The sequence below is a fragment of the Loxodonta africana genome, chromosome 7 (genome assembly GCF_030014295.1).
Source record: "Loxodonta africana isolate mLoxAfr1 chromosome 7, mLoxAfr1.hap2, whole genome shotgun sequence".
NCBI classification, from domain to species: Eukaryota; Metazoa; Chordata; class Mammalia; order Proboscidea; family Elephantidae; genus Loxodonta; species Loxodonta africana.
The window spans coordinates 91,435,055-91,460,319 of NC_087348.1; the positions used below are offsets into that span (position 1 = coordinate 91,435,055).

Below are 25,265 nucleotides of genomic sequence, written 5' to 3' on the forward strand. Positions count from 1 at the left end.
AAAATAAACAACAGGGTCTCTATCCCCAAGGAAGAGCCTGGTGGAGAGGCACATTAACAGACATTTTCAATACAAAGTAATAAATGGTGTGAAAGAGAAAAGCTGTGTGTATGGGCTGGGGACATGGTGGTGGTGTTGGGAAGCTTTGGGAACAGAAAGTTTTTGTTAATAGAGGTGGATCATGGCAGGCTCCAAAGTGTTGGTGCCACTTTAGTCTTGAAGGATAAGGAACAAGTCTGCCGAATACAAGAGGAAAAGGATATTCTAGGAAGAGGAAATAGCATGATCAGAGAGAATGGAACATTGGCAAAAAGCAAGTTGTTGAATGTAAGAAATGGTGAAAGATGATGCGGCAAGACTGATTAGGCCAGACAGGCAGCACATGTGTTGTACTACAGAGGCTGGCCTTTATTCTGTGGGTAATACGAAACCAACAAATTATTTTAATCAGTAGAGAGACAAAGTCAGATTTGTTGACCAGGCATAACCATGATGGCAAAATGAAGAAGACATTGGAGAATTTTGGAAGCAGCAACCATTGAGAAGGCCATTGTACTAGTTCAAGTTCTAAGGTCTAAGGTGGCAGTGAGAATGGGAAAAAGTGACAGAAGCTTTCTGTGTAAGAGGCCATGATCCTATACCATATCTTGGACACAGGGGAAGCTTAATAAGTATTTGCTGAATGGATCTATTAATACCAAAAAACCAAACCCAGTGCCATCAAGTTGATTCTTACTCATAGCAACCCTATAGGACAGAGTAGAACTGCCCTTATAGGGTTTCCAAGGACTGCCTGGTTGATTTGAACTGCAGCTGTAGCTCTTAACCACTACACTACCAGGGTTTCTATTAATCTATTAATACCTGTGACTTGTTCTCTATAAAATTCCTTAAATTCCCTGTGTGACAGCAAAGTAGGAAATCAAAGATCTCAAAGAGAAGAAGGCATTTGAGCTAGGCTTCAGATTCGTCAATTTCCTCATTTAACAAATATTTACTGCTTATTACGTGCCGGATGCAGTTCTAAGTAATAAGGATTCAGCAGTAGATAAAAGAAAACACAAAATCCCTGCCTCTGTAGGACTTAACATTCTTCTGAGAAAGACAGAAAGTAAACAAAATACACAAAGACCATAGACAAAAATAAAGCAAGAAAGGGGGAAAGAAAAGTGTTGGGAAGGGAGCTGTAATTTTAGATCAGGTGGCTAAGGAAAGCCTCGCTGAGACATGGTGTCTTTTCACTAAAGGCTTGACAGGAGCGAGGAGTACTCCAGGTTCAGCGAACATCAAATCCAAAGGCCCCAAGACAGAAGTCTTCCTTTGTAAAAAGTAACGCGGCCAGTGCGGCTGGAACAGAGTGAATGAGGAGAACAGGGTGATGGGGCAGAGTTTGGTAGCTGGGAAAGGGATAAACGAATCCAGGCCAAGAAAGTGTCTGAGCAAAGGCATAGGGACTAGCCTGTTGTTTGTTACAGGAGGAAGGAAAAGGAAGCCAAGTGCTGCTGGAGAACGTTACTATTGTGCTGTCCAAGGCCACTCTAAAAAACATGTCAGTCTTAGTTGGGGTCTTTCTGGGCCTCAGTAATTTTCTCCTTTATTTCTTCATAATATAGCTCTCTTGCAAAGACCATGAGTTCCAGCCAAACAAGGTCAACTGTTAGTCCTGCCTCCCTCAACTCTCTAAAGCAAGCCGAGAACATACTTTCCCACTTCGATACCTTTGTTCAAGTTGTTAATGTTGAACGTCCACTTGGAATTTCATTCTCACTTTTCTGAAATCCTACTCATTCTACAAAGTTCTCGTGATTTCTAGATCCATCTTCTGTTTTCTAAACTCTTTAAACACTATATATTTTATACATACATAGACACTCCCCAGAGTTACAAACGTCTGACTACGAACCAACCCCCGCAAAGCCTATTATATTAAAAATCTGAGGTACATAAAATGCCTTGTAATAAAAAATGGGCACTACTTTGTGTCGCCCATCAAAACATTATTATTACTGTATTATGTTAAAGATGTTTTAGTGTATCTGGAAGTATTTCTTTAATGTTTTTTCAGCATAGAAAGATATACCATATACTATATACTAAGACAAATATTTGACCAATTGACCTTAGATACGACCTGTATTTAGCTGCTCACACTTAGTACAAATTCGATTTAAAGACAGACTTAGGAATGTAATTTGTTCCTAATCTGGGGACTGCCTGTATATGTATTCCAGTGGATTCTGCCTTAACTGGGTTATCAGCTCCTGGAGGAAAGAAACTGTGTCATGTGCGTCTGTACTCTCTGTGGCTAGCACTAGCCCAGCACACATTTAGCACTCGCTGAACTACCATTTCCACAGTGTTAGCACAGGACTGGGTGTGTAATACATACCCATTCTGGACTTGACTGAGTGGTGAACACAGAGCGAACACAGGATTAACCGTCAAACATAGCTATATCTACTACCCGAGGGGCGGGAAGGTATAAAGAGTACAGGTCTTGTATCAAGACATAGCTGGATTCAAATTCTGGTTTGGCAGCTTATCAAGTGTGTAACTTCAGGTCATTTAACCTTTTTGAGTCTCAGTGTTCTCATATGAAAAACGTGTATGTACTATTATCTATTCATACTATAATCCCAGTCATGGTAAAAATTAAATGAGGTAATTAATGTACAAAAGCTAGAGTAGAACCTGGTACACAACAGATATTCAATAATTATCAAATTTATTTGCCAAGTTGTATTTAAAAAATGTAATTTGCTGTCTAATTCAAAGGTTAAAAGTGTATTTTGTTTTTGCATTATGGAGTTTCCCCTAAAATCAAATGTAAACTGTATTTTGGTATATCTAATTTTATTTTCAACGTAATGACAAAAAAATCCTTTATAAAAATCAAAGAAGCTTTATTGTATTTTTCTTAAAATCTATTGTTTTTTTTCTTTAAAAAAAACTCAGTTTTCATGTATTAGACTCGTCAAAAACAGATAGTTAAAAAGTAAAAACTGTTTCCTATTTTGTGACTAAGACAGGATCTCAGTATACCAATATAGCAGAGCAAGACTGCTTGGCGAAGACTTGGTTTGAAATAAAATATTTCAAAGTCTGATACATAACGGTTATGATGGATGAGAACCTCAAGGGTCATTACAGAAGCTTACACTTCTGAGAGTGATGTCTGTTCGTGGTGCTGTGTGTGGGGGCAGGAGCAGAGGGAAATGAGAACTAGGAATGAAAGATGAACAATAGTTATGAGCATAAGTTTTGTTCCTGCCCCAAAGCAGTAAGGACACAAAGCACAGTCGGGGAGAGGTCAACACAGAGATGATGGAAGCCAGGTAGGTAGGTCAAACCAAAAGATGTATACTGAAGCCTTCTGTACTTACAAGTCATTTACAGACAGGAAATTCAAGACACAAAGAGAAACAATAATTTCCAGCTCACTGCCTGGGAATACAGGGATAAATATGTTACTACTAGAATGTAAGTTCCCTAGGCACAAGATTTTTGTCTGTTTTGTTCATATCTCCAGCACCAAGGACAGTGTCTGGCACATAGCAATCACTACGTACATTTTGTTGCTGAATGAATGAATGAGTTAAGGTATCTGTTCTTGACTAGCAGAAAACAATGCAAACAAGCAATTTCAGCACCGTGTGATATGTTATGCTAAAGAGGACAGAAGTGCTAGAGAAGCAAACAGGAGAGGGGCCTTTATGTCAGGGAATGGTGATGCCTGAGCTGTCTTAAAAGAAGAGCTGATATTAGCCAGGCAAAAGAGAAGGGTGACAGCAAAGGGAACATTTTAGGAGACACTGCAGGCTGAATAACAGTAGAGCAGGGGTTCTTTGTGCCATGGACACAGACTGGTGAGGCCTATGGGCCTCTTCTTGAAACAGTGCTTTTTAAAAAATACATAATGTAAAATACATAGGATTACAAAGAAACTCAATTATAATGACATATAGTTACCAAAACACTAAAAAATACTTTGTGATATAGTAATATATGTGCTTTATTAATAACAAGATCTAACAGAAGCTTTAATAATTACTGTAATTTTAAGTGATGATAGGTATAAATGATATTCTAGGATGTCAGAGATAACTATAATATGATATAAAAATACCTGTAATTTCAATTATTGACAACATCATAGGTACCGTTATTATTAGGGTCTACAGCTTATATTCATAATTGGAGGAAATATTAAATTTCAGTTAGAGGTTAGTACAAATGAAGATGTAAATATTGTAAGTTGAGAGACTCTGCTTTCTCCATGGACCCCTTGGGAGTTTATGGATCAGTGCTAAGAACCCCTAGTCCTAGGTGCATAATGAAGAGGGTGTGAGTTAGTGGGGATGAAGAAGCAAGACATATGAGACAAATTTAAGGGGCAGAATTGAATGGAACTGATGAACTGGTGGTACATAAGGGAAAGAGAAGTATCTAGATTGAGCCTCAGGTTTCCGGACTGGGGATTTTATGATACTCAAAATAAGGATAATTGCTAAAGATTCAGTGAAGCTCAGAAAGACATTCACATTGCTTGCACCTTTAGGATTGAGAAGTATAATAATTATTGACTAAATGATGAACAGTTCTTGCAGATTTTGCCATAATTTGAAAGATTCATGAAGACAGAACCATATAGTGGGTAGTCAAACATACGTTGCTGGAGAAGTAAACAGAGCTTACCTCTCAAGCTCAAATGCATTGCTCTTTCTACCAGGATGCTGACTGCAAAAGTTCCACCCAACTCAGCAGGGCCCTCCTGGGCTGAACAAACTTCAGCTGTGGTGCTGTTGCAGGGGACCTGGGTGCAGGCAGGAGACTTCTGGTTACCATGTTGGGGAGGGAGCTGGATCTCAGCCCTTCTGGGGAGCTGCTCGGCCTCACTGGGGCTGCTGCAGTCCACGGAGTCCAGCTCATGAGTAGGCTCAGGGAGTGGGGAAAGAGGGGAAAGAATCACATGAACTCGCAAGGCAGCTCCTGAGAGGTTGGAGGCATTTCGTCCAAACAGAGGATATACACCTAGAGGAAAAAAGAAGAGAATAAGCCCAGGCAGGGAGGAACCAAGAACACTCTCTAATATTGGAAGAAATACTCACTGAGGGTGTTTGTGGTCCTTCTTCCTTTGATAGACCTACAGGTCCCAGTACGCCAATTTGCAAAAGATGCTGTGAAGTTGGGGTAAAAACTGTCATGTTTTTATAAAAGCATGACAGTTTTTACCTCACCTTTACTACCTCCAACAATGGAAAGTAGTGAGGTCTCTGATTCGAAGCCAAAGCCATCTGATCACCATGCAGAGCTGTTGTGGAAAGCATTCATGCGTTTAGGGGCAGCTAGACTTAGATGACTTATGAAACCTTTCGCAAGTCTAAGATTTAATGAAATCAGGAGTAGCCTGTTTTCTCTTGCATGTGTTCCATAAACCAAAGCCTGTAGCTGCACAGCAGATTCTGACTCATAGTGACCCTACAGACAGAGCAGAATGGCCCCATATAGTTTCCAAGGCTGTAATCTTTATAGAAGTGGACTGTCACATCTTTCTCCAGTGGAGCTGCTGGTGGGTTTGAACCGCTGACCTTTCGGTTAGCAGCAGAGTGCTTAACCGCCATGCCATCAGGGCTCCTTACATGTCCCACAGGCTCCTGTTTTTAGACCTTCTCCCCATTAGGAAGCTGTCCTGGTGCTCAATTTGGCCTTGTTTTCATCAATTCAGTATGTTCTGGGAAGTTGGCAGTAGCCCTGAAGGTCAACTGGAAGGGAAGATCAGTTGGTAAGAGGTGAAAAGAAAGAGGGTAACGGAATTAATATTTGTTGAGTATTTTCATGTGCCAGAATCTCAGAGGGGTTATGTAACCTGTCCAGAATCACTCTTCCAATAAGTGGCAGATTTAAAGCCACGGATTTGAAATTTACCAGCTTGTTAGAAATTAAAATAAGATTTAATTTATAAAGCAGAAGGAACTGATGGTTCCTTCAGAACATCCAAGTATGCTTCCTAGAAAACAGAGACTCATTTCAATTCAGGAAGCTAGAATTAATTGATTCATAGATGGTAAAAAGATGGAACTTTTCCTGTCTTTTTCTAATAGGGAACCTGTTATCTTCTAAATGCAATGTGTAAATTATTATAATCATCACAAGCAGAAAATAAGTGCAAGTCATGGCTGAGGGAAAATACCCCAAAGCAACATAGTTAAATTCTTTTTCTCAAGAAACTTAATATGTGGGAGGATGATGTCTTAGTTATCTAGTGCTCCTGTAACAGAAATACCACAAGTGGGTAGCTTTAATAAACAGAAATTAATTTTCTCACAGTTTAGGAGGCTAGAAGTCCAAATTCAGGGTGCTAGCTCTAGGGGAAGGCTTTCTCTCTCTGTTGGCTTTAGAGGAAAGTCCTTGTCTCTTCTGAGCTTCTGTTCCTGGGCAGTCTTCATGTGGCTTGGCATCTTTCTTTCCATCTTTGCTAGCTCACTTGCTTAATCTTTTATATTTCAAAAAAGATGGACTCAAGGCATACCTACACTAACCCTGCCTCATTAACATAACAAAAACAATCCATTCCCAAATAGAATTATAACCACAGGCATAGAGTTTAGGAATTACAACCCATATTTTGGGGGGCATAATTCAATGCATAACAGATGATTAGATGGACGATTGGATGGAATGATTCACTCGTTCAAGAGACACATCACGTGTCACACCTTATACAAGACCCTGAGGATAAAAAGTTTAGACTAGTGGGATGTGGAGAAGTATGAGGGAAATGGAGGATCTGAAAAGTTAAATACCACCTCCAGTATCACTCAATAAAATGGAGTATTCATGCTTGAGTTCTCACCCTTAGACCTATACTCAGTGTCCTTAACCTACTTCCTTCAGCTGAGTGAAATTAAAAGCCTACCTTTATGAACTTCAGTTCAAGACGGCAAAAACATGGACTTTTTCTGCAGTCTCTCTGAGGTGACTCTAGATCAGTTCAGATAAATAAGACACATGGAATTTGGTGGGGTGCTCAGTAGAGCCAGGCTTACACCTCCTGCAAGGCCTAGAGAGAACCAGAGAATCTGCAACGACCAGCCAGAGACAACTCAATTCTCCTCCTGCTCATCCCTGCTCAGCACAAAGCTAACAGGGCTAAAATAAGGTTGTGAATCAGTTTCTAGAACTGTATAGTGGAAGCAATAATAACTACCTTATAGGATTGCTGAGATTAAATACCATGTTTGTAAAGAATCTACTCTGGTTACCTCCAATTCATTCCCCACTATAGTTACCAGATTTATTTTTCTAGAACTGCAAAGCTATGTCCCTCCTTTATTCAGAACACATTACAGTAACTTTCCATAGTGCTCAGAAAAAAAGTCCAAACTCTTCTGGCTTAGATCTTCAATATAGTACTCCTGCTCATCTATCTAGCTTCATCTCCTATCACTTCCCAACCTATATATCCTTTCATCTAGTCATACCAAATTATTTACAGTACCTAAAATGTACCAAACTGCTTCATGCTTCTGCACTTCACTCATGCCGTTCCCCTGTTTAGAATGCCTTTCTTTGGCGTATCCTTTGAATAAGTCTTGGAAACTCAGGTCAAGTATCACTTTCACTGAAATGGCTTCCTGGAACTAAAGAGATGTCCCATTTCTATGCTCCCATAGCACCACTGATAATATCCTTTTCATAGTTCTTATGCTTCACTCTAATGATTTATTTCCTACTCTATTCTCCCATTAGACTGTAAACTCATAGAGGTCAGGGACTATTTGTTACTCATCTTTGCATTCTCAGGGTCAAGCACATGTATCAAGTCCTCAAACAAATGTTTAAAAAGAAAAGCACCAGCATAGAATGTCACTTGCACCTTTCCCCTTTCTGCCTTGTGAGCTAGTTTACCACCATGTAGCTTTTCCTTCATGGTTCCAAGATATGCTGACTAGAAAGGAAGAATACCCTGGCCCTCTTAGGGAGGCTAGTTCAAAAACTACCATTCTAGATTATTAGATAGGTTCTTACACATTTGGTTAAAGGTAGTTCTCTAAAGCCACTCATTCTTATTTTCTACATCTTAACTGACTGCATACAATGTTCTAGATGCAAGAATCTGTTGACTGCTGGAAGCACTCTGGAGCCACAAAGTTCACTGCCAGCTCTTAGATGCGCAGTGATCCCACCAAGGCGTTATTACTATGTAATGCCCTTTTTCAAGGAGGCAGCTGACCTCTTACTTTTTGAAATCTCTAGTTTCAAAAAGCACTACTAAATTATGATTAATCTTTCATCATGCAATAGCGAAGGAACGTTTACTAGCTTGTGACCTTGTGCAGGTTATCCAACTTCTCTCAGCTTCCATTTCTGTGTCTGTAAAATGGGTCTAAGGTCTCTGGGTGGTGCAAAGGTTTTGCGCTCGACTACTAACCTCAAGGTTGGTGGTTCGAACCCAATCAGAGGTGCTGAGGAAGAAGGGCCTGATGATGTGTTTCTGTGAAGACTATAGCTGAGAAAATCCTATGGAGCAGTTCTACTCTGTAACACATGTGGTCGCCATGAGTCTGAATCAACTTGACTACAATGGGTTTGTTTTTTTAAATGGGTTTAACCCTATCTCACAGGATTGCTGGGAAGACCAAATAAAATAATGTCTGCAAGAGTGTCTCACATAGCGTCTGACATAAAGCAGGTGCTCAAATCACAACAGCTGAGCCTGGCTCCTCACTTACCACTGACAGTTAGTGTCCTTGCTGACTTCTCCCCAAGTCTGGTCAGGTCCACATAGGCTGAGCCAATCCAGCTATCTGTCTGGTGAGGCCTCTCCACATTATCATTGCCATAAGCCCGCCATACTTGGATCTCCAGCCTCTCTTCCCTGAAGTACCAAAGAAGTGATGGGCCCCTGCTGACTTCTGCTCTTCTGAATGCCTTGAAAGTAACCACAACCTGGTTTTTGTCTACAGATTCCTTAGGCTTCTTTAGAGGGGTCCAAAAGCCTTTGTGATCATATAGCTTATAGCGAAGGTAGCAGTAAGTGTTCTTATGAATGTGCTTCTGGCCGGCAAGCAGCACACAATGGATAGGCAGCCAGAGCCTTGGGGTGGAGACGGTGATGGTGGCTGGCTCTTCTTTATCCATATTGACAAGATCCTTCAGACCGTTATCAAAGCTCCAGCCCAACAGCTCAGCAGCTTCCAGCACCCGCTCTCTATCTCCAGGATGAGTAAAGGAAACTGAAAGTTCCAGACCACCCACAATCTTCTGCATGAGCTCCAAGCTGTGAGTCAGGACCCCATCTTCTGGAAAAATGACAGGATACCACCCTGTGATCCCTTATGGGAGAAAAGAAAGACTTTCAAGTATTGTCTTAAAGGTAAAAAACAAAAACAAAAAAACTTAGCCACTCCTCACCCCAGAGCCACCACCACCCTAGCCAAGACAGAACAGAAAACATGTACGCACAGTGAGATGGAGTTTGTGTTTCATCTGACCACTGAAAGGCAGTGACACTTGGTGGGAAGAATGAAGGTCAGGGGTTGGAAGACCTGAGTTCTTTCCTGGGCTTAATCCAAAACTAGTGGTTCATTCTGGGAAACCCATTAATCTCTCCCATCTCTTTTTACTCTTTCATCTATTTTTTATTTTTATTGAGTGTCTATTCTGTCAAAAGTCTGCTAGTGATTTGTATGTATTATTTCATTTAATCCTCCTGATAAACCCGTGACGTCCTGAGGATTAAATGGGATAATGATCTCCATTTTAAAAGTAAATACACTGTAGTTCAGAGGCCAATCCAAGTTATTACAGCTACCCAGTGGCAGAGGTACGTTTTGAACCCAGGTCTACATTTCACCTACTACAGGTTCACAATTTCTTATCTTAAACCTTTAAGAGTGATTTATGTCTAAATTTAGAATTTTTCAGAATTTAGAAAGGTAATACAAAGCATAAGCTGAATATTATGTAACAGCCAGGAGTAGTATAAGTCAGGGGTTGGCAAACTGATTCTATAAAAGGCTAGATGGTAAATATCTTAGGCTTTGTAGGTTATATGCTTTCTGCTGCAACTACTCAACTCTACTGCTCACCATAGTCAATACGTAAATAAATGAGTTCCAATAAAACTTTCTGAAAAGAGGCAGTGGGCCTAAGTCAGAAAATAAAGACTAAATAGTCTCATGTCAGCTGAGGTCAGATTTGGCTGCTTAATGAGTTAATAAAAAACATTTTTTTAGAGCTTTTTGATTTTAGAATTGTGTACATTGTGGATTAGTAATCATCACAGCAATTTTCTGAGAAAGGTTATATTAATTATACTTTATGGATGAGAAGATCTGGGCTCACTGAGACTAATTTGCCAAAGATCACTGTAAGGTTTTGTGACTTTTGGACAAAGCATTTAATTCTTGAGTGTCTGTCTGTAAAACGAGGAGAATGAACATGTTGATCCATAAGGCCCCTTTCAGCTTGGACCTTCTAAGAACCTACGGCCTTGGCTTAAACAATGTCTCATCTCTGGTTCCTAACATTTTTTGGTCACAGACCTCTTTGGCTCTAACAAAAGCTATTACTCCAGAAAGATGCACACAGGTATGTACACACAAAATTTCACACCGTTGCTAAAAACAGCTGGATTAGATGGTCCCTTTTGCGGTATGATTCTGTAATTGAGACCACTGGCAGGGGGAAACAAAACAATGTTCACTCTAGAGTAACTCCGAATACAAAGACAAATGATATACCTCAAATTAACAGATTTATTTCCAAAGGTTAATTTTAATGCTTAGAGATGAAATTTCCCAGATAGTGCCTGTCCCCTGACAAACTCTGAAGTAAGTTTCAGGAGGAGACTTACTTTTTTATTTCAGGAGAAAGGAAACTGAGGTGTCCTATGTGACTGTGCACAGCCCAGTGCCAAAGCCTTTCACGTGTATAATTGCACTAAATGCTTCAATAATCTTGTAGAACAGATCTTATTAGTTCCATTTTTATAGATGAGGAAACTATAGATCTGAGAGATGAAATGACTTGTTCTAGATCACAAATAATAGCTGACAGAAGTGAGATTTGAACCCTGTATCAAGTTGCACAGACTTGTCTCTGGAAGGCACATGGGCAATACCTGTCTATTACAGTACTGCTCAGATTAATTCACAATTAAATTTGGGAGATGTGTGACAGAATTCTAGAAATTAGATTACATAACCCTAGGGAGGAAGATGAACAAGAGAAAGAAAACTAACATTTACTAAGTGTCTACTATGTGTCATGCACTCTATTTATCTTATTTCATTAATTCCTCCCTTACAGATTTGTAACTGTCTATGAGATAATTTTTTTTATGAGATAAGAAAACAGGTTCAAAGAGGTCAAATCACCTGGTCAAAGTCACCCAGCTAGTAGTAAGCAGGATTTGAACCAATATTTCAGACTGCCTTGGTGGTTGTATTCTTTTGAGCCATTTATTACTCCATACCCTTATTGCTTCTTCAGGAGCGAGAAGAATATAATAGAAAAATAATGGGCAAATCTTGATTTCATTTTCAGTCCTGCTACCCATTAGCCATATGATTTTTGCAAATCACTTAACCTCTCTGAACCTATGTTTTCTCATCTGTCAAATGAAAATAATAAGATCCTGTATGCCCGCTAGGCACGGTTATCATGGAGAACAAACAGAGATGAGAAAATATTTTACAAAGTGCTATATGATGTAATGGGTATTACAATGTTCATTATTATATTATTATCTTTCCTACAGTAGCTTAATAGTACAATGTTTTAAGGTTTTTTGCTTTATTGGAAAACCTCTGGAATGCTTAGGAGAGGATTTAAAATGCTGTGGAAAACTTTTGGGATACCAGGGAGAATTCAGAAGCACGTGTTAAGGGTCATATTTACTTTTGCTTCTCTTGCAAAAGAGATCTTGCAAGAGATGACCTCTTGTAGGAAAGTGAATGGGGAAGGGTAGGATCAGAAAGTGACAATCCAGAATCCTTACCAGATCTCTTGACCAGTAGCTCTTTCGTTGGAACCTTTACTACTCCGAGCAGATAATCTCTGGATGTCTGGAGACTGGCTATATCGTTGACTGTTAAATCAAGCAAAAAAGAAAAATTATCTGGTGGTCTACTAAAGGCTATGTTTATAGTATATCCATATAACCCTCTGTTTACACTCACTGAATCTCAGTGTTGGAAGATATATTAGCGGTCATCTTGCTCATACCGTAGTCAAAGCTTGAATCCCTTCTATGTCATTTAAAAAAAAATTAAACACTTTATTTTGAACAATTTCAGACATATGAAAAAGTTTTAAGAATATTACAATGAACTCCTACATACTCTTCATCTAGATTCATCCAATATTAATATCGACACATCTGCTCTACTGTGTGTGGATGTGTGTCTCTCTCACACACACCCACACTAAGCATATTCTTATTTTTTGCTATTCCCTTCAGAAGTGATTATGATCTTTCACCCCTAAACACTTCAACATGTATGCCCTAGGAACAAGGGATTTTTAAGAAGTATACACATTAATAGTGCAATGATTAAAATTAGGGAATCTACAATTGATACAATACTGTTTTCTAATACAAACTCATATTTAAAATTAAATGTCTATCCCAATATTGTCCTTTATAACAAGACTGTTCCCTCAACTCAATTTAGAATCTTATTCAGGACTTTGCATTGCATTTAGTCCAGGTCACTCGCAAGGTGGATAGTTCAGTTTGGAGTAGCATGGAGAGATGGGTAGGGAGGCCAGATGAATCAATAGTTATCTATATTCTTTTTGTGTTTTCCAAATGTGTGATAGTGAAAACATATTTATATTGACAAAGTAACAATTTTACTTACATAAGCAGTTTTTAAAATCTAGGTATATACTAAAACCTAGAAAGAATTAAATACAATATTCATGATAAAAATTGTTCGGCAATCAATAAAGAATTCTTGGCTGGGTAAGTCCTTGAAAGACTGTTGAGCCTATCCACCTCCCTGCTTTTCAGCAGAACCACAATTAAAGAAAGCTGTATATTAGTACCAAAATGGCTAGTTTTTTTCGCTCTCTACAGTGATTATAAAAAAACTTCCTATAGCAAATGGTTAATGCAGTCAGCTGCTATCTGAAAGGTTGGAGGTTTGAGTCCACCCAGAGGCATCTCAGAAGAAAGGCCTGGTGATCTATTTCTGAAAAAAATCAGCCACTGAAAACTCTATGGAGCACAGTTTTACTCTAACACACACGGGGTCTCCGTGAGTGAGAATCAACTCAACGGCAACTAGTTTTTGGTTTTTTAAGCTTCTCATAAAGGTAATGTCTTCTTTTTCCTTCACAGCATTTGGCACATGACAAATTATTTTAAAAAATGCTAAAAATTATCTTTTATTTTCTTAAAGATCTCCAAGGAGAAGATTTTCAAATGTATTTTGGTAATATGTCCCAAAGTTCTTCGAGTTTTATTTAAAAAAAAAAAAAAAAAAAAAAAACTTGAAAGACTACAAAGTTAGGACTACAACCTGGGGTTCATTTCTTAGTTCAGGACTTTCCAAAAATTCAGTCAGATGTTCTTCCTATGCGACCCCTAAACCACAGGCTTACACTTGTTATACCATACCATGCTGCCTCTCCCAGAGACGCTAATGAGAACAGGGAGTTTCTTGTTCACCATCACATCCTCAGCAACCAGCACAGTCACCTGGCTAACAGTACATATTCAATTATCTGCTGAACACATAATGAAGGGTTGTATCATTCAAAACAGAGCCCTTTTTTAATCCTGTTGTGATGAGTCATTTGGTGCTCACCTGACTTGGTATCTTCATGATAAATAGCAAAAATAACTTCTGCAAATTCCAACAACTCTGCCAGGAAACAGGTCTCCCCACTGCAGTGCTGAGTTACCAAGTTACACGAGAACTCAACATGATGGGAGAACTCGGGGCAGAAGGAACAGGCCACAGGGTGGGTTTGGCGCTGCTCTCCCTTGGGCAGGAAGGAGAGATGAGTGGTGACAAAGGCATTGACTCCGAACCTGGCACTGAACTGGAGAGTGGGTTCCTTCTCAGCCAAAGCCCTGTAGGGGAGAGGAGTGGGAATGAGGAGCTATGGTAATATCAGAAATCAGCCTGATGGCCTAGAAAATACCTCCACGACTTTCATCAGGCCACCAAGACTGACCAACCATATGCTTCCTGTCTAGGCTTCTGGTGGTACCACAATGTGCTTTCTTATTAATCTAGAATGAAGCACAGACGTGTACGGGGATTAGGGGAGGAACAACATTCATCTATCTACCACAGTGACACTCTGAGGACATTCCATTGTCTTGTCCACGCTCTTCAGCCAAAGATCATTAAGGACCAAATGCAGTTGAACAGTTGGGTTTACTGCTCCTTGCAATAAAGGAGAACATACACCATGGGGAATAACGAGATGTCTCAGCATGAGGTGTCAGAAAGGACTTCTAGGACTGAGTTCATGTTAGTTGATTTAATAAATCTTACCTAAAGGGCTAATGCTATAATCAGTAAAGCAGCAGCAGCTACTCATTTTAGCTAGGCTAAGGAGAATGTGCGGTATTTTTTGTGTGTTCTGTTTGTGCTCAGACACGGTTGTGAGGTAGTCTTGTTTTTTGCCTCATTTCGTCATGGTCAGAGTGTGGCCTTTTCTGATGTTAGTGTTCTGTGAGATTGTTTGTGTTCAACAGGAAAACACCAAAGCCTAGCTGTGAATGAGTTCCAGATGTCAGGGGTGGCTTTTGTCTTTCTCAGTACAGATGTTCCATGATATACAGGCAGAATCTACACATCTTTAATTGACATTCATAAAGAGTAGTCAAGTGTTTTTAGAGTGTGGGCACAGTCTGAGACAAAAATCCCTCATCCCGAATTCCCCAAAGGGATAAAAGTGATGTTTAGGCAAAGAGGTCACCTCTCTGAATCGTTCCTTGATATTCTCAAAGCAGACTTAGGGGTTCCTTCCTTTAAGGTCCTTGCAATACTTGGTATAAACCAGCAGAGGGTAATAATTTGGAGTCATACAGATCTGGGTTTGAATCCTGGCTCCACCATCTACTTAAACTGTGTGACCTTGGACAAGTTAGTCAACCTCTTCCAAGTCTCAGTTTCCTCTTCACTAAAATGAGGACAATTTATAAGAATGCAACAAATACTAAGGATGTAGTGTATATTTGGATGTTTACTGCAATTTTGTTTCTAATGAAAAAGGAGAAACCTCCTAAGTAATCATGAAAGGAAGACTGGTTAAATAAATTACAGTGTGTCCATATGACAGCATACTATGAGGTATATATTGTACCTAAGGAAACGGAGACGGAAATAAATAAAATGTTAGTAGTGGTTAAAAGAAGAGGCTATTCACAGGGTATTAATAAAGATTACATTAGATAATATACACAAGACAGAACTTGCCTAGGGCAGTGAAAAGATTTTAACAGCAAACTCTTAGTGATGGCAGTGAGATGGCAGAAAGGCTGTGGCCCAAGCTGGTCTGAATTCATTCGTTCAGTAAGTACGTACTAAGCATCTGCTCTCTGTGTCATGCGTTAGGCTCTGAGCTGGATATATAGTAGTGAAATAGTTACAATTTCTTCCCCTCAGTGAACTCAGAATCTAGTGGCTATTCCCAGGAAATTTCTATTCATTCTCATTTAAAGATCAGGTGAGCGAGAAGAAGCAAATGAATCAGAAAAAAATGCCTCCTTCACAAAGATTCCAAAAATGTATTTTCAAGAAGACCATGAGGGCTGGTGTCTTTTGAAGGGAGGGGTGACTTCCCAGTACCCGCTACCTAAAATACTGGAGGGAGAATTCAAAGGAGGATAAAATTGAGAATGTCAAGAATTCTTGTCTTCAATTAGAGGCAATGCAAAGCTTATTTCTGATCTTCTGATATTCTGCTGGCTAATGTTATATAAAAAAAAGTTATATAGGTAACATTAATTATCTAGATAAGTGGAATTAATCATAAAAATCCTCACATTTGTACAGCAGTTAGTGGCTTCATATTTATTAATTTTTATACTAGTCCTTATAAAATCAGGGCAAGTGTTTATAATTTCCATTTTTTACATGAAAAAAACAGAAGTTCAGAGAGGTAAAAAAAACTAGCCAAAGATCACACACAGCTAGTATGAGATGGGGGTGGAACTAGAAGCCAAGGCATTTGATTTCTAGTGCAGCACTGTTTCCATCATACTATGCTGTGTCTCACATGCTGTGGGACCCTCCCCACCCCCCACCAGGACAGTATAGTGCTAGAACTGTCCTGGTTTCTTGCCCTTTCTCCTAGATATTGCTCCACAGAACAATTGCAAGACTTTCAGCAAACTGCTTGCTATTCAATCTGGCTTCCCCCATGAGCCCTGACAGCCCTCAGAGAGAAAAACTGCCGAGTTTCTTATCTATTATCCAGTCTGAGATCTACTGGGTATCTAAATTTTAAGTCCTTTTCTGTCAATTAAACACTTGTTAATTCAACACCACGTTGAAGAATTTTTTACCTTGGCTGGGTTTTAGACAGAACTTTTACCTATTACCCATTGCCCTCGAGTCGATTCCGACTCATAGTGACCCTGTGGGACAGAGTAGAACTGCCCCACAGTGCCTGGTGGACTGAAACTGTGATGTTCTGGTTCGCAGCCGTAGCACCTAACCACTGCGCCACCAGGGTTTCCTTACACAGAACAGGCACTCCATATATGTAAGTTTCATGCCTTCGTATTTGCACATGTTCTCCAATTTGACCAGAATAATTTCCCCCTCTGGGGTATCTTTATAACTCCTATTTTTATTTAAAGACTAGGATTAAGATATTTTGAAGGGCCTCGAATGCCAAGCTAAGGACGTTGGACCTATCCTATGGACCAGCAATCTCTAAAATAGAGTGTATACAAACTGGAGGCGTTTAAAGGGTAAACTATTGGGGCACGTTGTTGTTGTTATTAGGTGCCGACGAGTCAGTTCCGACTCAGCGACCCTATGCACAACAGAACGAAACACTGCCCGGTCCCGAGTATACTTACACTTAAACCAAACAAAAAACAAACTCACTGCCATCAAGTCGATTCCGACTCATAGCGACCCTATAGGACAGGGTAGAACTGCCACATAGAGTTTCTGAAGAGCACCTGGCATATTTGAACTGCCAACCTTTAGGTTAGCAGCCGTAGCACTTAACCACTATGCCACCAGGGTTTCCTATGTATACTTACTCATATATAAATTATATTAGGGACTTCTATACTAATATGTGAAATACATTATAAAATATATCATAAAATTGTAAAAATGAATATATGCAATAAATACAGAAGTTTTAATATTTTCTTCCTATGCCCCAATGTTCCGCTGCTATTCAATGAAAACCTTATGAATAGCAGCGGAACCCTGGGGCATAGGAAGAAAATATTAAAACTTCTATATTTATCGGATATATTCATTTTTATAATTTTATGATATATTTTATAATGTATTTCACATTTTAGTATAGAAGTCCCTAATATAATTTATACATGAGTAAGTATACATATATTTGGATGGAAGGCTAAACACTTTTTTATTAATAGGAATGCATAATTAAAATTAGGAGACTATTGCTATTGACAATGGGAAACCATAGATTTTCAATGTAAGGCAGCTGCATGATTTCAAAGCTGCCCTGGTGTCACTTTCACTAACAATAAAATGTTCTGGGGCAATTTTGAAAAAGACCAGTCTATTTGGAGAATAGTGAGGAAAATTTTACTAGCTGCTTCAGTGTCAGATATCAGACAGGTAATAATTTGATTAAGGTTGTTTGGAGACTATGAAGTTAAAGCATAATTAGGAAGTTATAATAGGGAAAAAGTTAGGGAACATTTGCTTGCTTCTTCTTGAACTCAGGTCCGAAGTAGACTAGTTTAAGGCAGTAGCCTGATCTATTTCTCTTTCTTACTGGGAACCTCCTATGTGCTAGAACTATGCTATGTAGTGTGGATACTGAGAGGAGTTCAGACAGTGTCTCTGACTACAGGAACTCACAGCCAAGTGGAGGAAAATGTGGACAAGTCACTGAAACAGTGATACGTGCTACTACCAGGGTGCTATCGGAGAAAGGAAAAGGCACCAATTCTGCCTACATAGGAAGAGATTAAAAGAAGGCTACAAAAGAAGCTGCAAAGTCTCAAAGGAAAATAGGAGTTCGTTAAGTGGACAAAAGGAGGAAGAGCATTCAATGCCAAAAGAAGTATGAGCAAAGACCTGAAGGGGGTGAATGGGAGGGCCAGGATGTTTATCTACAGAAACAAGTGTTCGAGAGAGAGAAAACAGCAAGAAAAAGGCCTGAGGGGGATAGGCCTCTGGTGTGTTCAGAAGCAACAAAAGGCCAGTGGCTAGAGTACAGAAAGTAGAGGGGAGGATGGTAGGAGGAAGAGATGATGTCACAGGTATAAACAGGTGGTCACATCATGTGGGGCTCTTATAGCCATGTTAAAGGCTCTGGCTTTTACTCTGAATAAGATGGAAAGTCATTGGTGGGTTTTAAGTAGAGGCATGTCAAGATCTGACTTACATTTTAACAGGATGGCTGGCTAATGTATTAAGACCAGACTGAAGGGGGACAAGATGGAAAAACAGGAGGTGGTACTAAAGAGACTGAAAAGCTTAAACACAACATTATAAAGGAGTTGTAGTGATTGGTCAAAGCACAGTTTGAGGGTGTATGTTATGACCACAGGAGTAAGTAGTTAAGCAGGGTAGAGCTTAAGATTGCTGGAGAAGGTCAAAGAATTTAGTTACTAATAACAGTATAGTAGAGTTTGCAAGTGATTTACCCACTTGTATTCTGAAATGCTTTCTTAAAAGAGAAGAGTAGAGTTGTAGTTAGTGAACTGGAAATTGTACACAGGAAAGTTTTAGGTATCTGATTATCATATGAACTACAGTGGAAAAGGTGTAAGAACTGCTTTTCTGAAGCTGACTTACTTGGCTGCTGCTTGCAGACCACAGGCTCTGATAATCTGGACTGAGATGGAGACAGTTCGGGCAGCAAGAACTCCCTCTGCTGTCCTTGGAGTACGCCTGTACCTTAGGCCCACATCCAGCAAACCTACACAATGAGGATAAAAGGAAAAAAAAAAAAAAAAAAAAATTACTATCACATTTCTGGGAAAGTTTTCAGGAAAAACAGAACAGGCTGATCAGTGAGGGTCAGGAGGAACAACTCAATCTTAATTTTGCAAAAATAAAATGTTTTGTTTTGGCACACAGTTCGGCAAGCATGCACAGTTACTTGATTTAAGAGGCTAATCCTAATTATCTCATGATGTATTTGAAGGGCAGGTCATTCTGCTGGAAACATTAGGATACAATGCTGCTCAAAACTCCAAATTCTTAGAATCCCTTCCAAGTTTAAACCCTAACCTCTTCCTCCCTTACACTGAATTTCCAGCTCATGCTAACTCTACTCCACTAATCACACACTTGCCTATGTTGCCTTGGAATAATAATTCTCTGAGTACATCTGTGAAATATTTGTTCTATGGGGGCTTATATTAAACACTTGTTGATATTAAAGGTAAAATGAGCAGAGGTTCATGGAACTATGAATTTTCTAAAATTGTGGGCAAAATTTGCACTCTGTGTTCTATACTCATTTTTTTTTTAAAAAGAGGGCATCTCATAGTTTTCATCAGATTCTCAAAAGGGTTGTTAGTTCCTATGGAGACAGATCCAACTCATGGCAACCTTAGGTACAACAGCATGAAACAATGCCCGGTTCTGTGCTATCTTCATCATTGTTGGTATGTTTGTCAGGGCCCCATAACAGTGAAGAATCACTAATTTAGAGAGAAAGGGATATTTATGTATACTGACTTTGAAAGGGAAAGGCCAACTAGTCTTTAATTACCTGATGATTGGTTCTTCAATTCTTTCCTGTTCTCAAGCCTGGGGGTTAAAGGGAGATTAAAAGTCTGTTTTCCCACATCCTCACGGTGCTGCATGGTCACCATAGCACAGATCCTTGATAATGGCAAGGTTCCTTTGGCGACCATCTGGTCTCTCACATTAGGATAATAGTATCTGTAAGCCATACAAGCACAGTCAGTTGGAAGAATTAGGCAGATGAATGATTCACTCTGCCCTGGGGATCAGCTTTCAGTATCTAGTTATCTTTGTAGTCTGTACCGGTGGTATAGAGTTATGGTCCTGTCTGGCTGGATTTACTGCCCACTATACCTCACAAATTATACCCTGTGTTCAGGACAAAGCCTAGCTTCACAAAAGGCTTTCTGTTTGAGGTGTCTGCATCTGGCCTGGATCTCTAGCAGTAATTTTTCTATTCAGCAGCAGCAAAAGTGGTTCTAAGTGGAACAATCGCAGTCTTTTCTAAGGCTCACCTGTCTTTAGGTCTAGTCTCCTCAAATCTGGAGGAGTAATAAGGATTTGTCAGTATCTCCTTTATCTCCTTCTCAGGTCAAAACATTCCATTCTTAGATGACAAAGTTGTAAATCAAAGCTAGGTGATTTTTTTAAATCTGTTCCCCCTGAATTGTATTCAGAAGTTCCTGGGATGTGTACGGTACTCTTCCCTTGTTCTGTTCCTTTCATATTAATAATATTAGGTCATTTTAGTTGGTTTCTTGGGGGTGAGGCTGAAAAGAGGTAAGTCAAACATCTGTATTCATGCCATTATGTTTCCTGGAAATTGTCTGCCGAAGTCCATTACATAGATAGATTTATATTTTATAAAAGTTACTCTTCTAGCAGTGGAAAGAACAGATTAAAAGAAATGAATCCAGAAGTAGGCAGACTAGTTAGGGGGTTATCACAGTAATTTAGGCATGATATGACGAGGGCCTGAACTAAATAAGGCAGTAGGAAAATCAGAAAAAAGATGATTAATACGTTCAAGGGGCACTAGGACGTAAAACTGACTTCACCTCCAAATGTACATAGTAGTGAGAAGTATGAGATACAACTGCTCCCAAGAGCCCAATAACTTAACATAAAACCAGGCGAAAGGGGCTCCTTAGCTTCCTTTCAATAATTTAACCTAGGCTGGTTAAGGACCCTAGGCATAGAACTGGGTTCTCCATGCTTTACCTGCACCAGATTTCAAACTGGACTCCACCGCCAGGCACGAGCCCCTGTGCAGAGAGGGCACTGAGCAGGAGCCTTTGCACTGGAACTTCAGTTGGCAACAGGAAAGAGTGATGGTGCTCACTGTTAAAGATGGCGTCTGGAACACACAGTGTGGATGCAGATCTGAAGGGCTTCAGAGTGATTCCTTTGGAAAACAAAACCAATTCAGAATAATCCAAAACATCATTTAGTGTTTTACATACAGTAAGGGATGCTAATGACACTTTATATTTGTACAGACCTTTAATTAAAAAGGACTTTAATATCCAGTGTTCAATTTTATCCTCGTAATACTCCAGTGAGGAAAACAAAGCAGATATTATTACTCCTATTTCACAGATGAGGATATGAAGAGGTTCCATGATTAATCCAAGAGACTGAGAGCTAGTAGGTCACAGACCTGGAGCCAGAGCTACATCTTCTGACTGGGATACTCCTTCCAAGGTCCATTTCCCTAGTAGCTGTGGTCCCATGATAATACAAAAGAAAGTGATCCCTTTGCTGGATTTTATAGCTCCCATTATGTCTACCTCAGCATAGAAATTAGACAGTATCCAAGTTCAAGCCTGATTCAAAGAGTAACAAAAAACATTTTTTTAAATTGAGATATAATTTACATACCATAATACTCATCCTTTTAAAGTGTACAATTCAGTGGTTTTTAGTACATTCAGATGGTTGTCCAACCATTGCCACTAATTCCAGAACAATTTCATCCCCCAACAAGAAACCCTGAACTCATTAGAAGCCACTCCCCATTCTCCCTCTTCCCAGCCTGACAACCATGAAGCTACTTTCCATCTCTATGGATTTGCCTATTCTGGACATTTCATATAAATGGAATCATACAATACGTGGCCTTTTGTGTCTGCCTCCTTTCACTTAACACAATGTTTTCAAGTTTCATCCATATTGTAGCACATCAATACTTCATTTCTTTTTATGGCTGAATACTATTCTACTGTATAGATATACCACATTTCGTTTATCCATTCATCAGTTGATGTATATTTGGGCTGTTTCCACTTTTTGGCTATTATGAACAATGCAGCTATAAACATTTGTGTACAGTTTTTGTGTGGACATACTTTTTCATTTCCCTGGGTAAATGCTTAGGAGTAGCACTGCTGGGTCATTTGGTAACTCTTCTTAAGGAATTGCCAGACTGCTTTACACAGCAGCTGCACCAATTTACATCACACCAGCAATATAAGTGGGTTCCAATTTTCCCACATCCTTGCCAACACTTGTTAATCAGTTTTTTGTTTTTAAATTTCTTTGAAATGAAGTTTCGATACATGCTACAACATGGATGAACCTTGAGTTATGCTAAGTGAAATAAGCCAATCACAAAAGGACAAATATTGTATGATCTCACTTATATGAAATAACAACAGGCAAATGTGTACAGACTATAGTTTATTACTGGTTAACACGGGCACAACTGACAGTGAAAGATGGATTATTGTTTAGGAAGCCTGAGTTTCTGTTTATGGTGATAGAAAATTTGGCAACAACTATGAGTGATGGGTGTACAACATGATTAATGTAACTGATATCACTGAATTGTACACCTGAAAAATGTTGAGTTGGCAAATGCTGCATTACATACATATTTTTACAACAACAAAAAAATAAAATAAATAAATTATAGCTGCCTTAGTGGGTGTGAAGTGTTATCTCATTGTGGTTATGATTTGCATTTCCCAAACAGCTAATGATGTTGGGCATGTTTTCATGTGCTTTTGGCCATTTGTATGTCCTTGGAGAAATGTCTATTCAAATTGTTTGCCCATTTTCTAGTGGGGTTATTTGTCATTTTATCACTTAGTTGTAAGAGTTCTTTATATATTCTGGATACTAGACCCTTACCAAAGATATAACTTGAAAATATTTTCTCTCATCCTGTAGGTTTTCTTTTCACTTCTTGAGTGTATGCTTTGATGCATTAAATTTTAAAAATTTGATGAAGTCCAACTTATTTTTTCTTTGGTTGCTTGTGCTTTTGTTGTTGTATCTACAAAACCTCTGCTTAACCCAACATCATAAAGTTTACACCTATGTTTTCTTCTAAGAGTTTTATAGTTTTCAAATATATATACACCCACTCCTCACTTAACATTGTTAGGTTCCAAAGGCCAGGTTGTAATTCAAAAACTAGCATTATGTGAAAACGGAGGATTTTTTTTTCCTGTGTTCAGACCATTCGTTCACCTGATTTTTTTAATTTAGAAAATATGATCATAGAAACAACATCTAAGGCTTACTGATGTACTCATCACTGTGATGAGTCCGGTTACAGATTATTCCTCTGTGGAGAAGGAGGCTTGGAGGAGAAAAAGTTGGTTAGAGCCAGGCTGTGTGACTGGAGGGCCCATAGGCTGACCACTTCACCTTCCTCCTATGCTGGGTAAGAGTGTCCCTCATGGAGCCACCTCCAGGGCTCCACTCTTATCCCGGCAAGCCCTACATTCACAATCTGGAGCCTGCTCTGCCTTCTGGGTCTGGCAAGTCACTGAGGCTCAGGGCTTCCTATAATGGCACTGGAAACCTGGCTGAGCACCTGGCTCCACTGAGGCAGAGGATTCCGGCCCAGTTTGGCTCACTTTGGGATGTTGTGAAACTTGTATGCATTTCTTCCAAACACCCTCTCCAATGTCTCTTTCTTTTCTCCCTTCCCAACCCACAGCAATTTTGAGCAGCACGGCCTCAGGCTGCATAGAAGCTGGGAGCCCAGAATAGGTATCCTCTGGATCCATGCTACCTGTGCATTTGCCTGGAGGCCATGGCCATAGAGGAGGTCGGTCTGGGTTGCAGCTAGACACAGCACCCCCTGCCGGCAGAAGGAAACAGAGGGCACAAGCAACATATCCCAGCTTCCCAGAGGCCACCCAGAGACCCGCCTTGAGGAAGGGGATGCTCCCTAGCTCTTGCCACCATGCCTACTGCCTTGTTAATGCACAAAATAGTTGGGCAGTAGATTTTTTACTATTGTCAGAAATGCAAAATGTCAAACAGGATAGTTGATAAGTGAGAAACAGGTGTGTACTTAAAGAGGTTTTATCCGCTGTAACAGTACGGTACCTTCTCCAGGTTTCTTTTACCCAATCTTTCCCATTTCAACTGGTAATCTACATAACAAAAACAGCTGGAAAGATTCCTGAACTAAAACCAAAACCAAACCCAGTGCCCTGGAGTCAATTCAGACTTCCTAGAGCTACCTTATTCAAGGACTTAGCTTCTTTATTGTTCCATATCTACAGCTATCATTAATAAATCCCATACTTAAAATACTGTTCCCTAAGACACAGGGGACTGAGTTCCTATCAAAGGAAAGAGAAAATAGTAGAAAAATTCCAAAGGGCTTGGTTCACAAAAGAAGAAGCCATTATATAAATGTATGGCCATTTAAGTCTTTGTTCTGAGGAGATAAAGTCGGACAATGAACGGAGGTAGATGATGCAGCTCAAAAGTTCCTGGCCCTTCTGTACAGTTCTGTGTGGCCTACTTAGCACCACATAACCCTGTATTTGCACAACATGGGGAAACAATAGGAATAAAGTGGTTAAGAATGCAAATTCTTACCCTTGCCAAGGTAACCACAATAACAGGTATTCACACAGTACTATTTTATAGCTAAGAAAGCACTTTTAAAGCTATTATTTTCAAAATAAGAATCCCTATGAGGTACACTTTTTTTTTTTTAAATCATCCATATTTAATACATTTAGAAACAGGCTAGGTGAAATCCAACATGCCCAAGATTACTGATTTGAAAGAGAATTTAAACCCTGGGCTTCAAATTTCCTGTCATGGGCTTTTCTATCACATCAGGCTAAAATACCTAGCTAAGAATTGACACATCCAATCTCCGTGTTAAGAGAGTGATTCTACCATAGCACATTTCACATATGTATACAGAAAGTAATCTAATCCATCCATCTATCCATCCTTTCATCCATTATTTGCCAAAAGTATATCAGTACCTATCTTCACGGAGCTGAAAATCTAATGTAAGAAACAGAAAACTAAATCATTATTGTGACATGATAAATAATAAACACGGTGATCATAACAGGGGTGTTTCATCTTTTAAACAGGAGAAAA

At 39.4% G+C, this 25,265-nt stretch overlaps 1 protein-coding gene across 2 annotated transcripts in view; it reads right to left on the bottom strand.

The window, feature by feature from the left end:
- The window catches only part of C2CD3 (C2 domain containing 3 centriole elongation regulator), a 168,538-nt gene that overhangs the window by 55,894 nt on the left and 87,379 nt on the right, over positions 1-25,265 (bottom strand). Inside the window, exons 18-25 of one of the 2 annotated variants that reach the window (XR_010322490.1) lie at positions 21,120-21,303; positions 19,924-20,096; positions 18,999-19,122; positions 13,821-14,089; positions 12,005-12,094; positions 8,733-9,335; positions 5,109-5,177; positions 4,696-5,031 (exon numbers count right to left, since the gene is read on the bottom strand). Coding sequence is in view for 1 of the 2 variants with exons in the window: in XM_010599587.3 (XP_010597889.1) it covers positions 4,696-5,031; positions 8,733-9,335; positions 12,005-12,094; positions 13,821-14,089; positions 18,999-19,122; positions 19,924-20,096; positions 21,120-21,303 (1,779 nt within the window). In the remaining variant the exon portion in view is untranslated. The remainder of the gene's footprint in view (positions 1-4,695; positions 5,032-5,108; positions 5,178-8,732; positions 9,336-12,004; positions 12,095-13,820; positions 14,090-18,998; positions 19,123-19,923; positions 20,097-21,119; positions 21,304-25,265) is intronic. The other variant, XM_010599587.3, reaches the window with a different exon arrangement.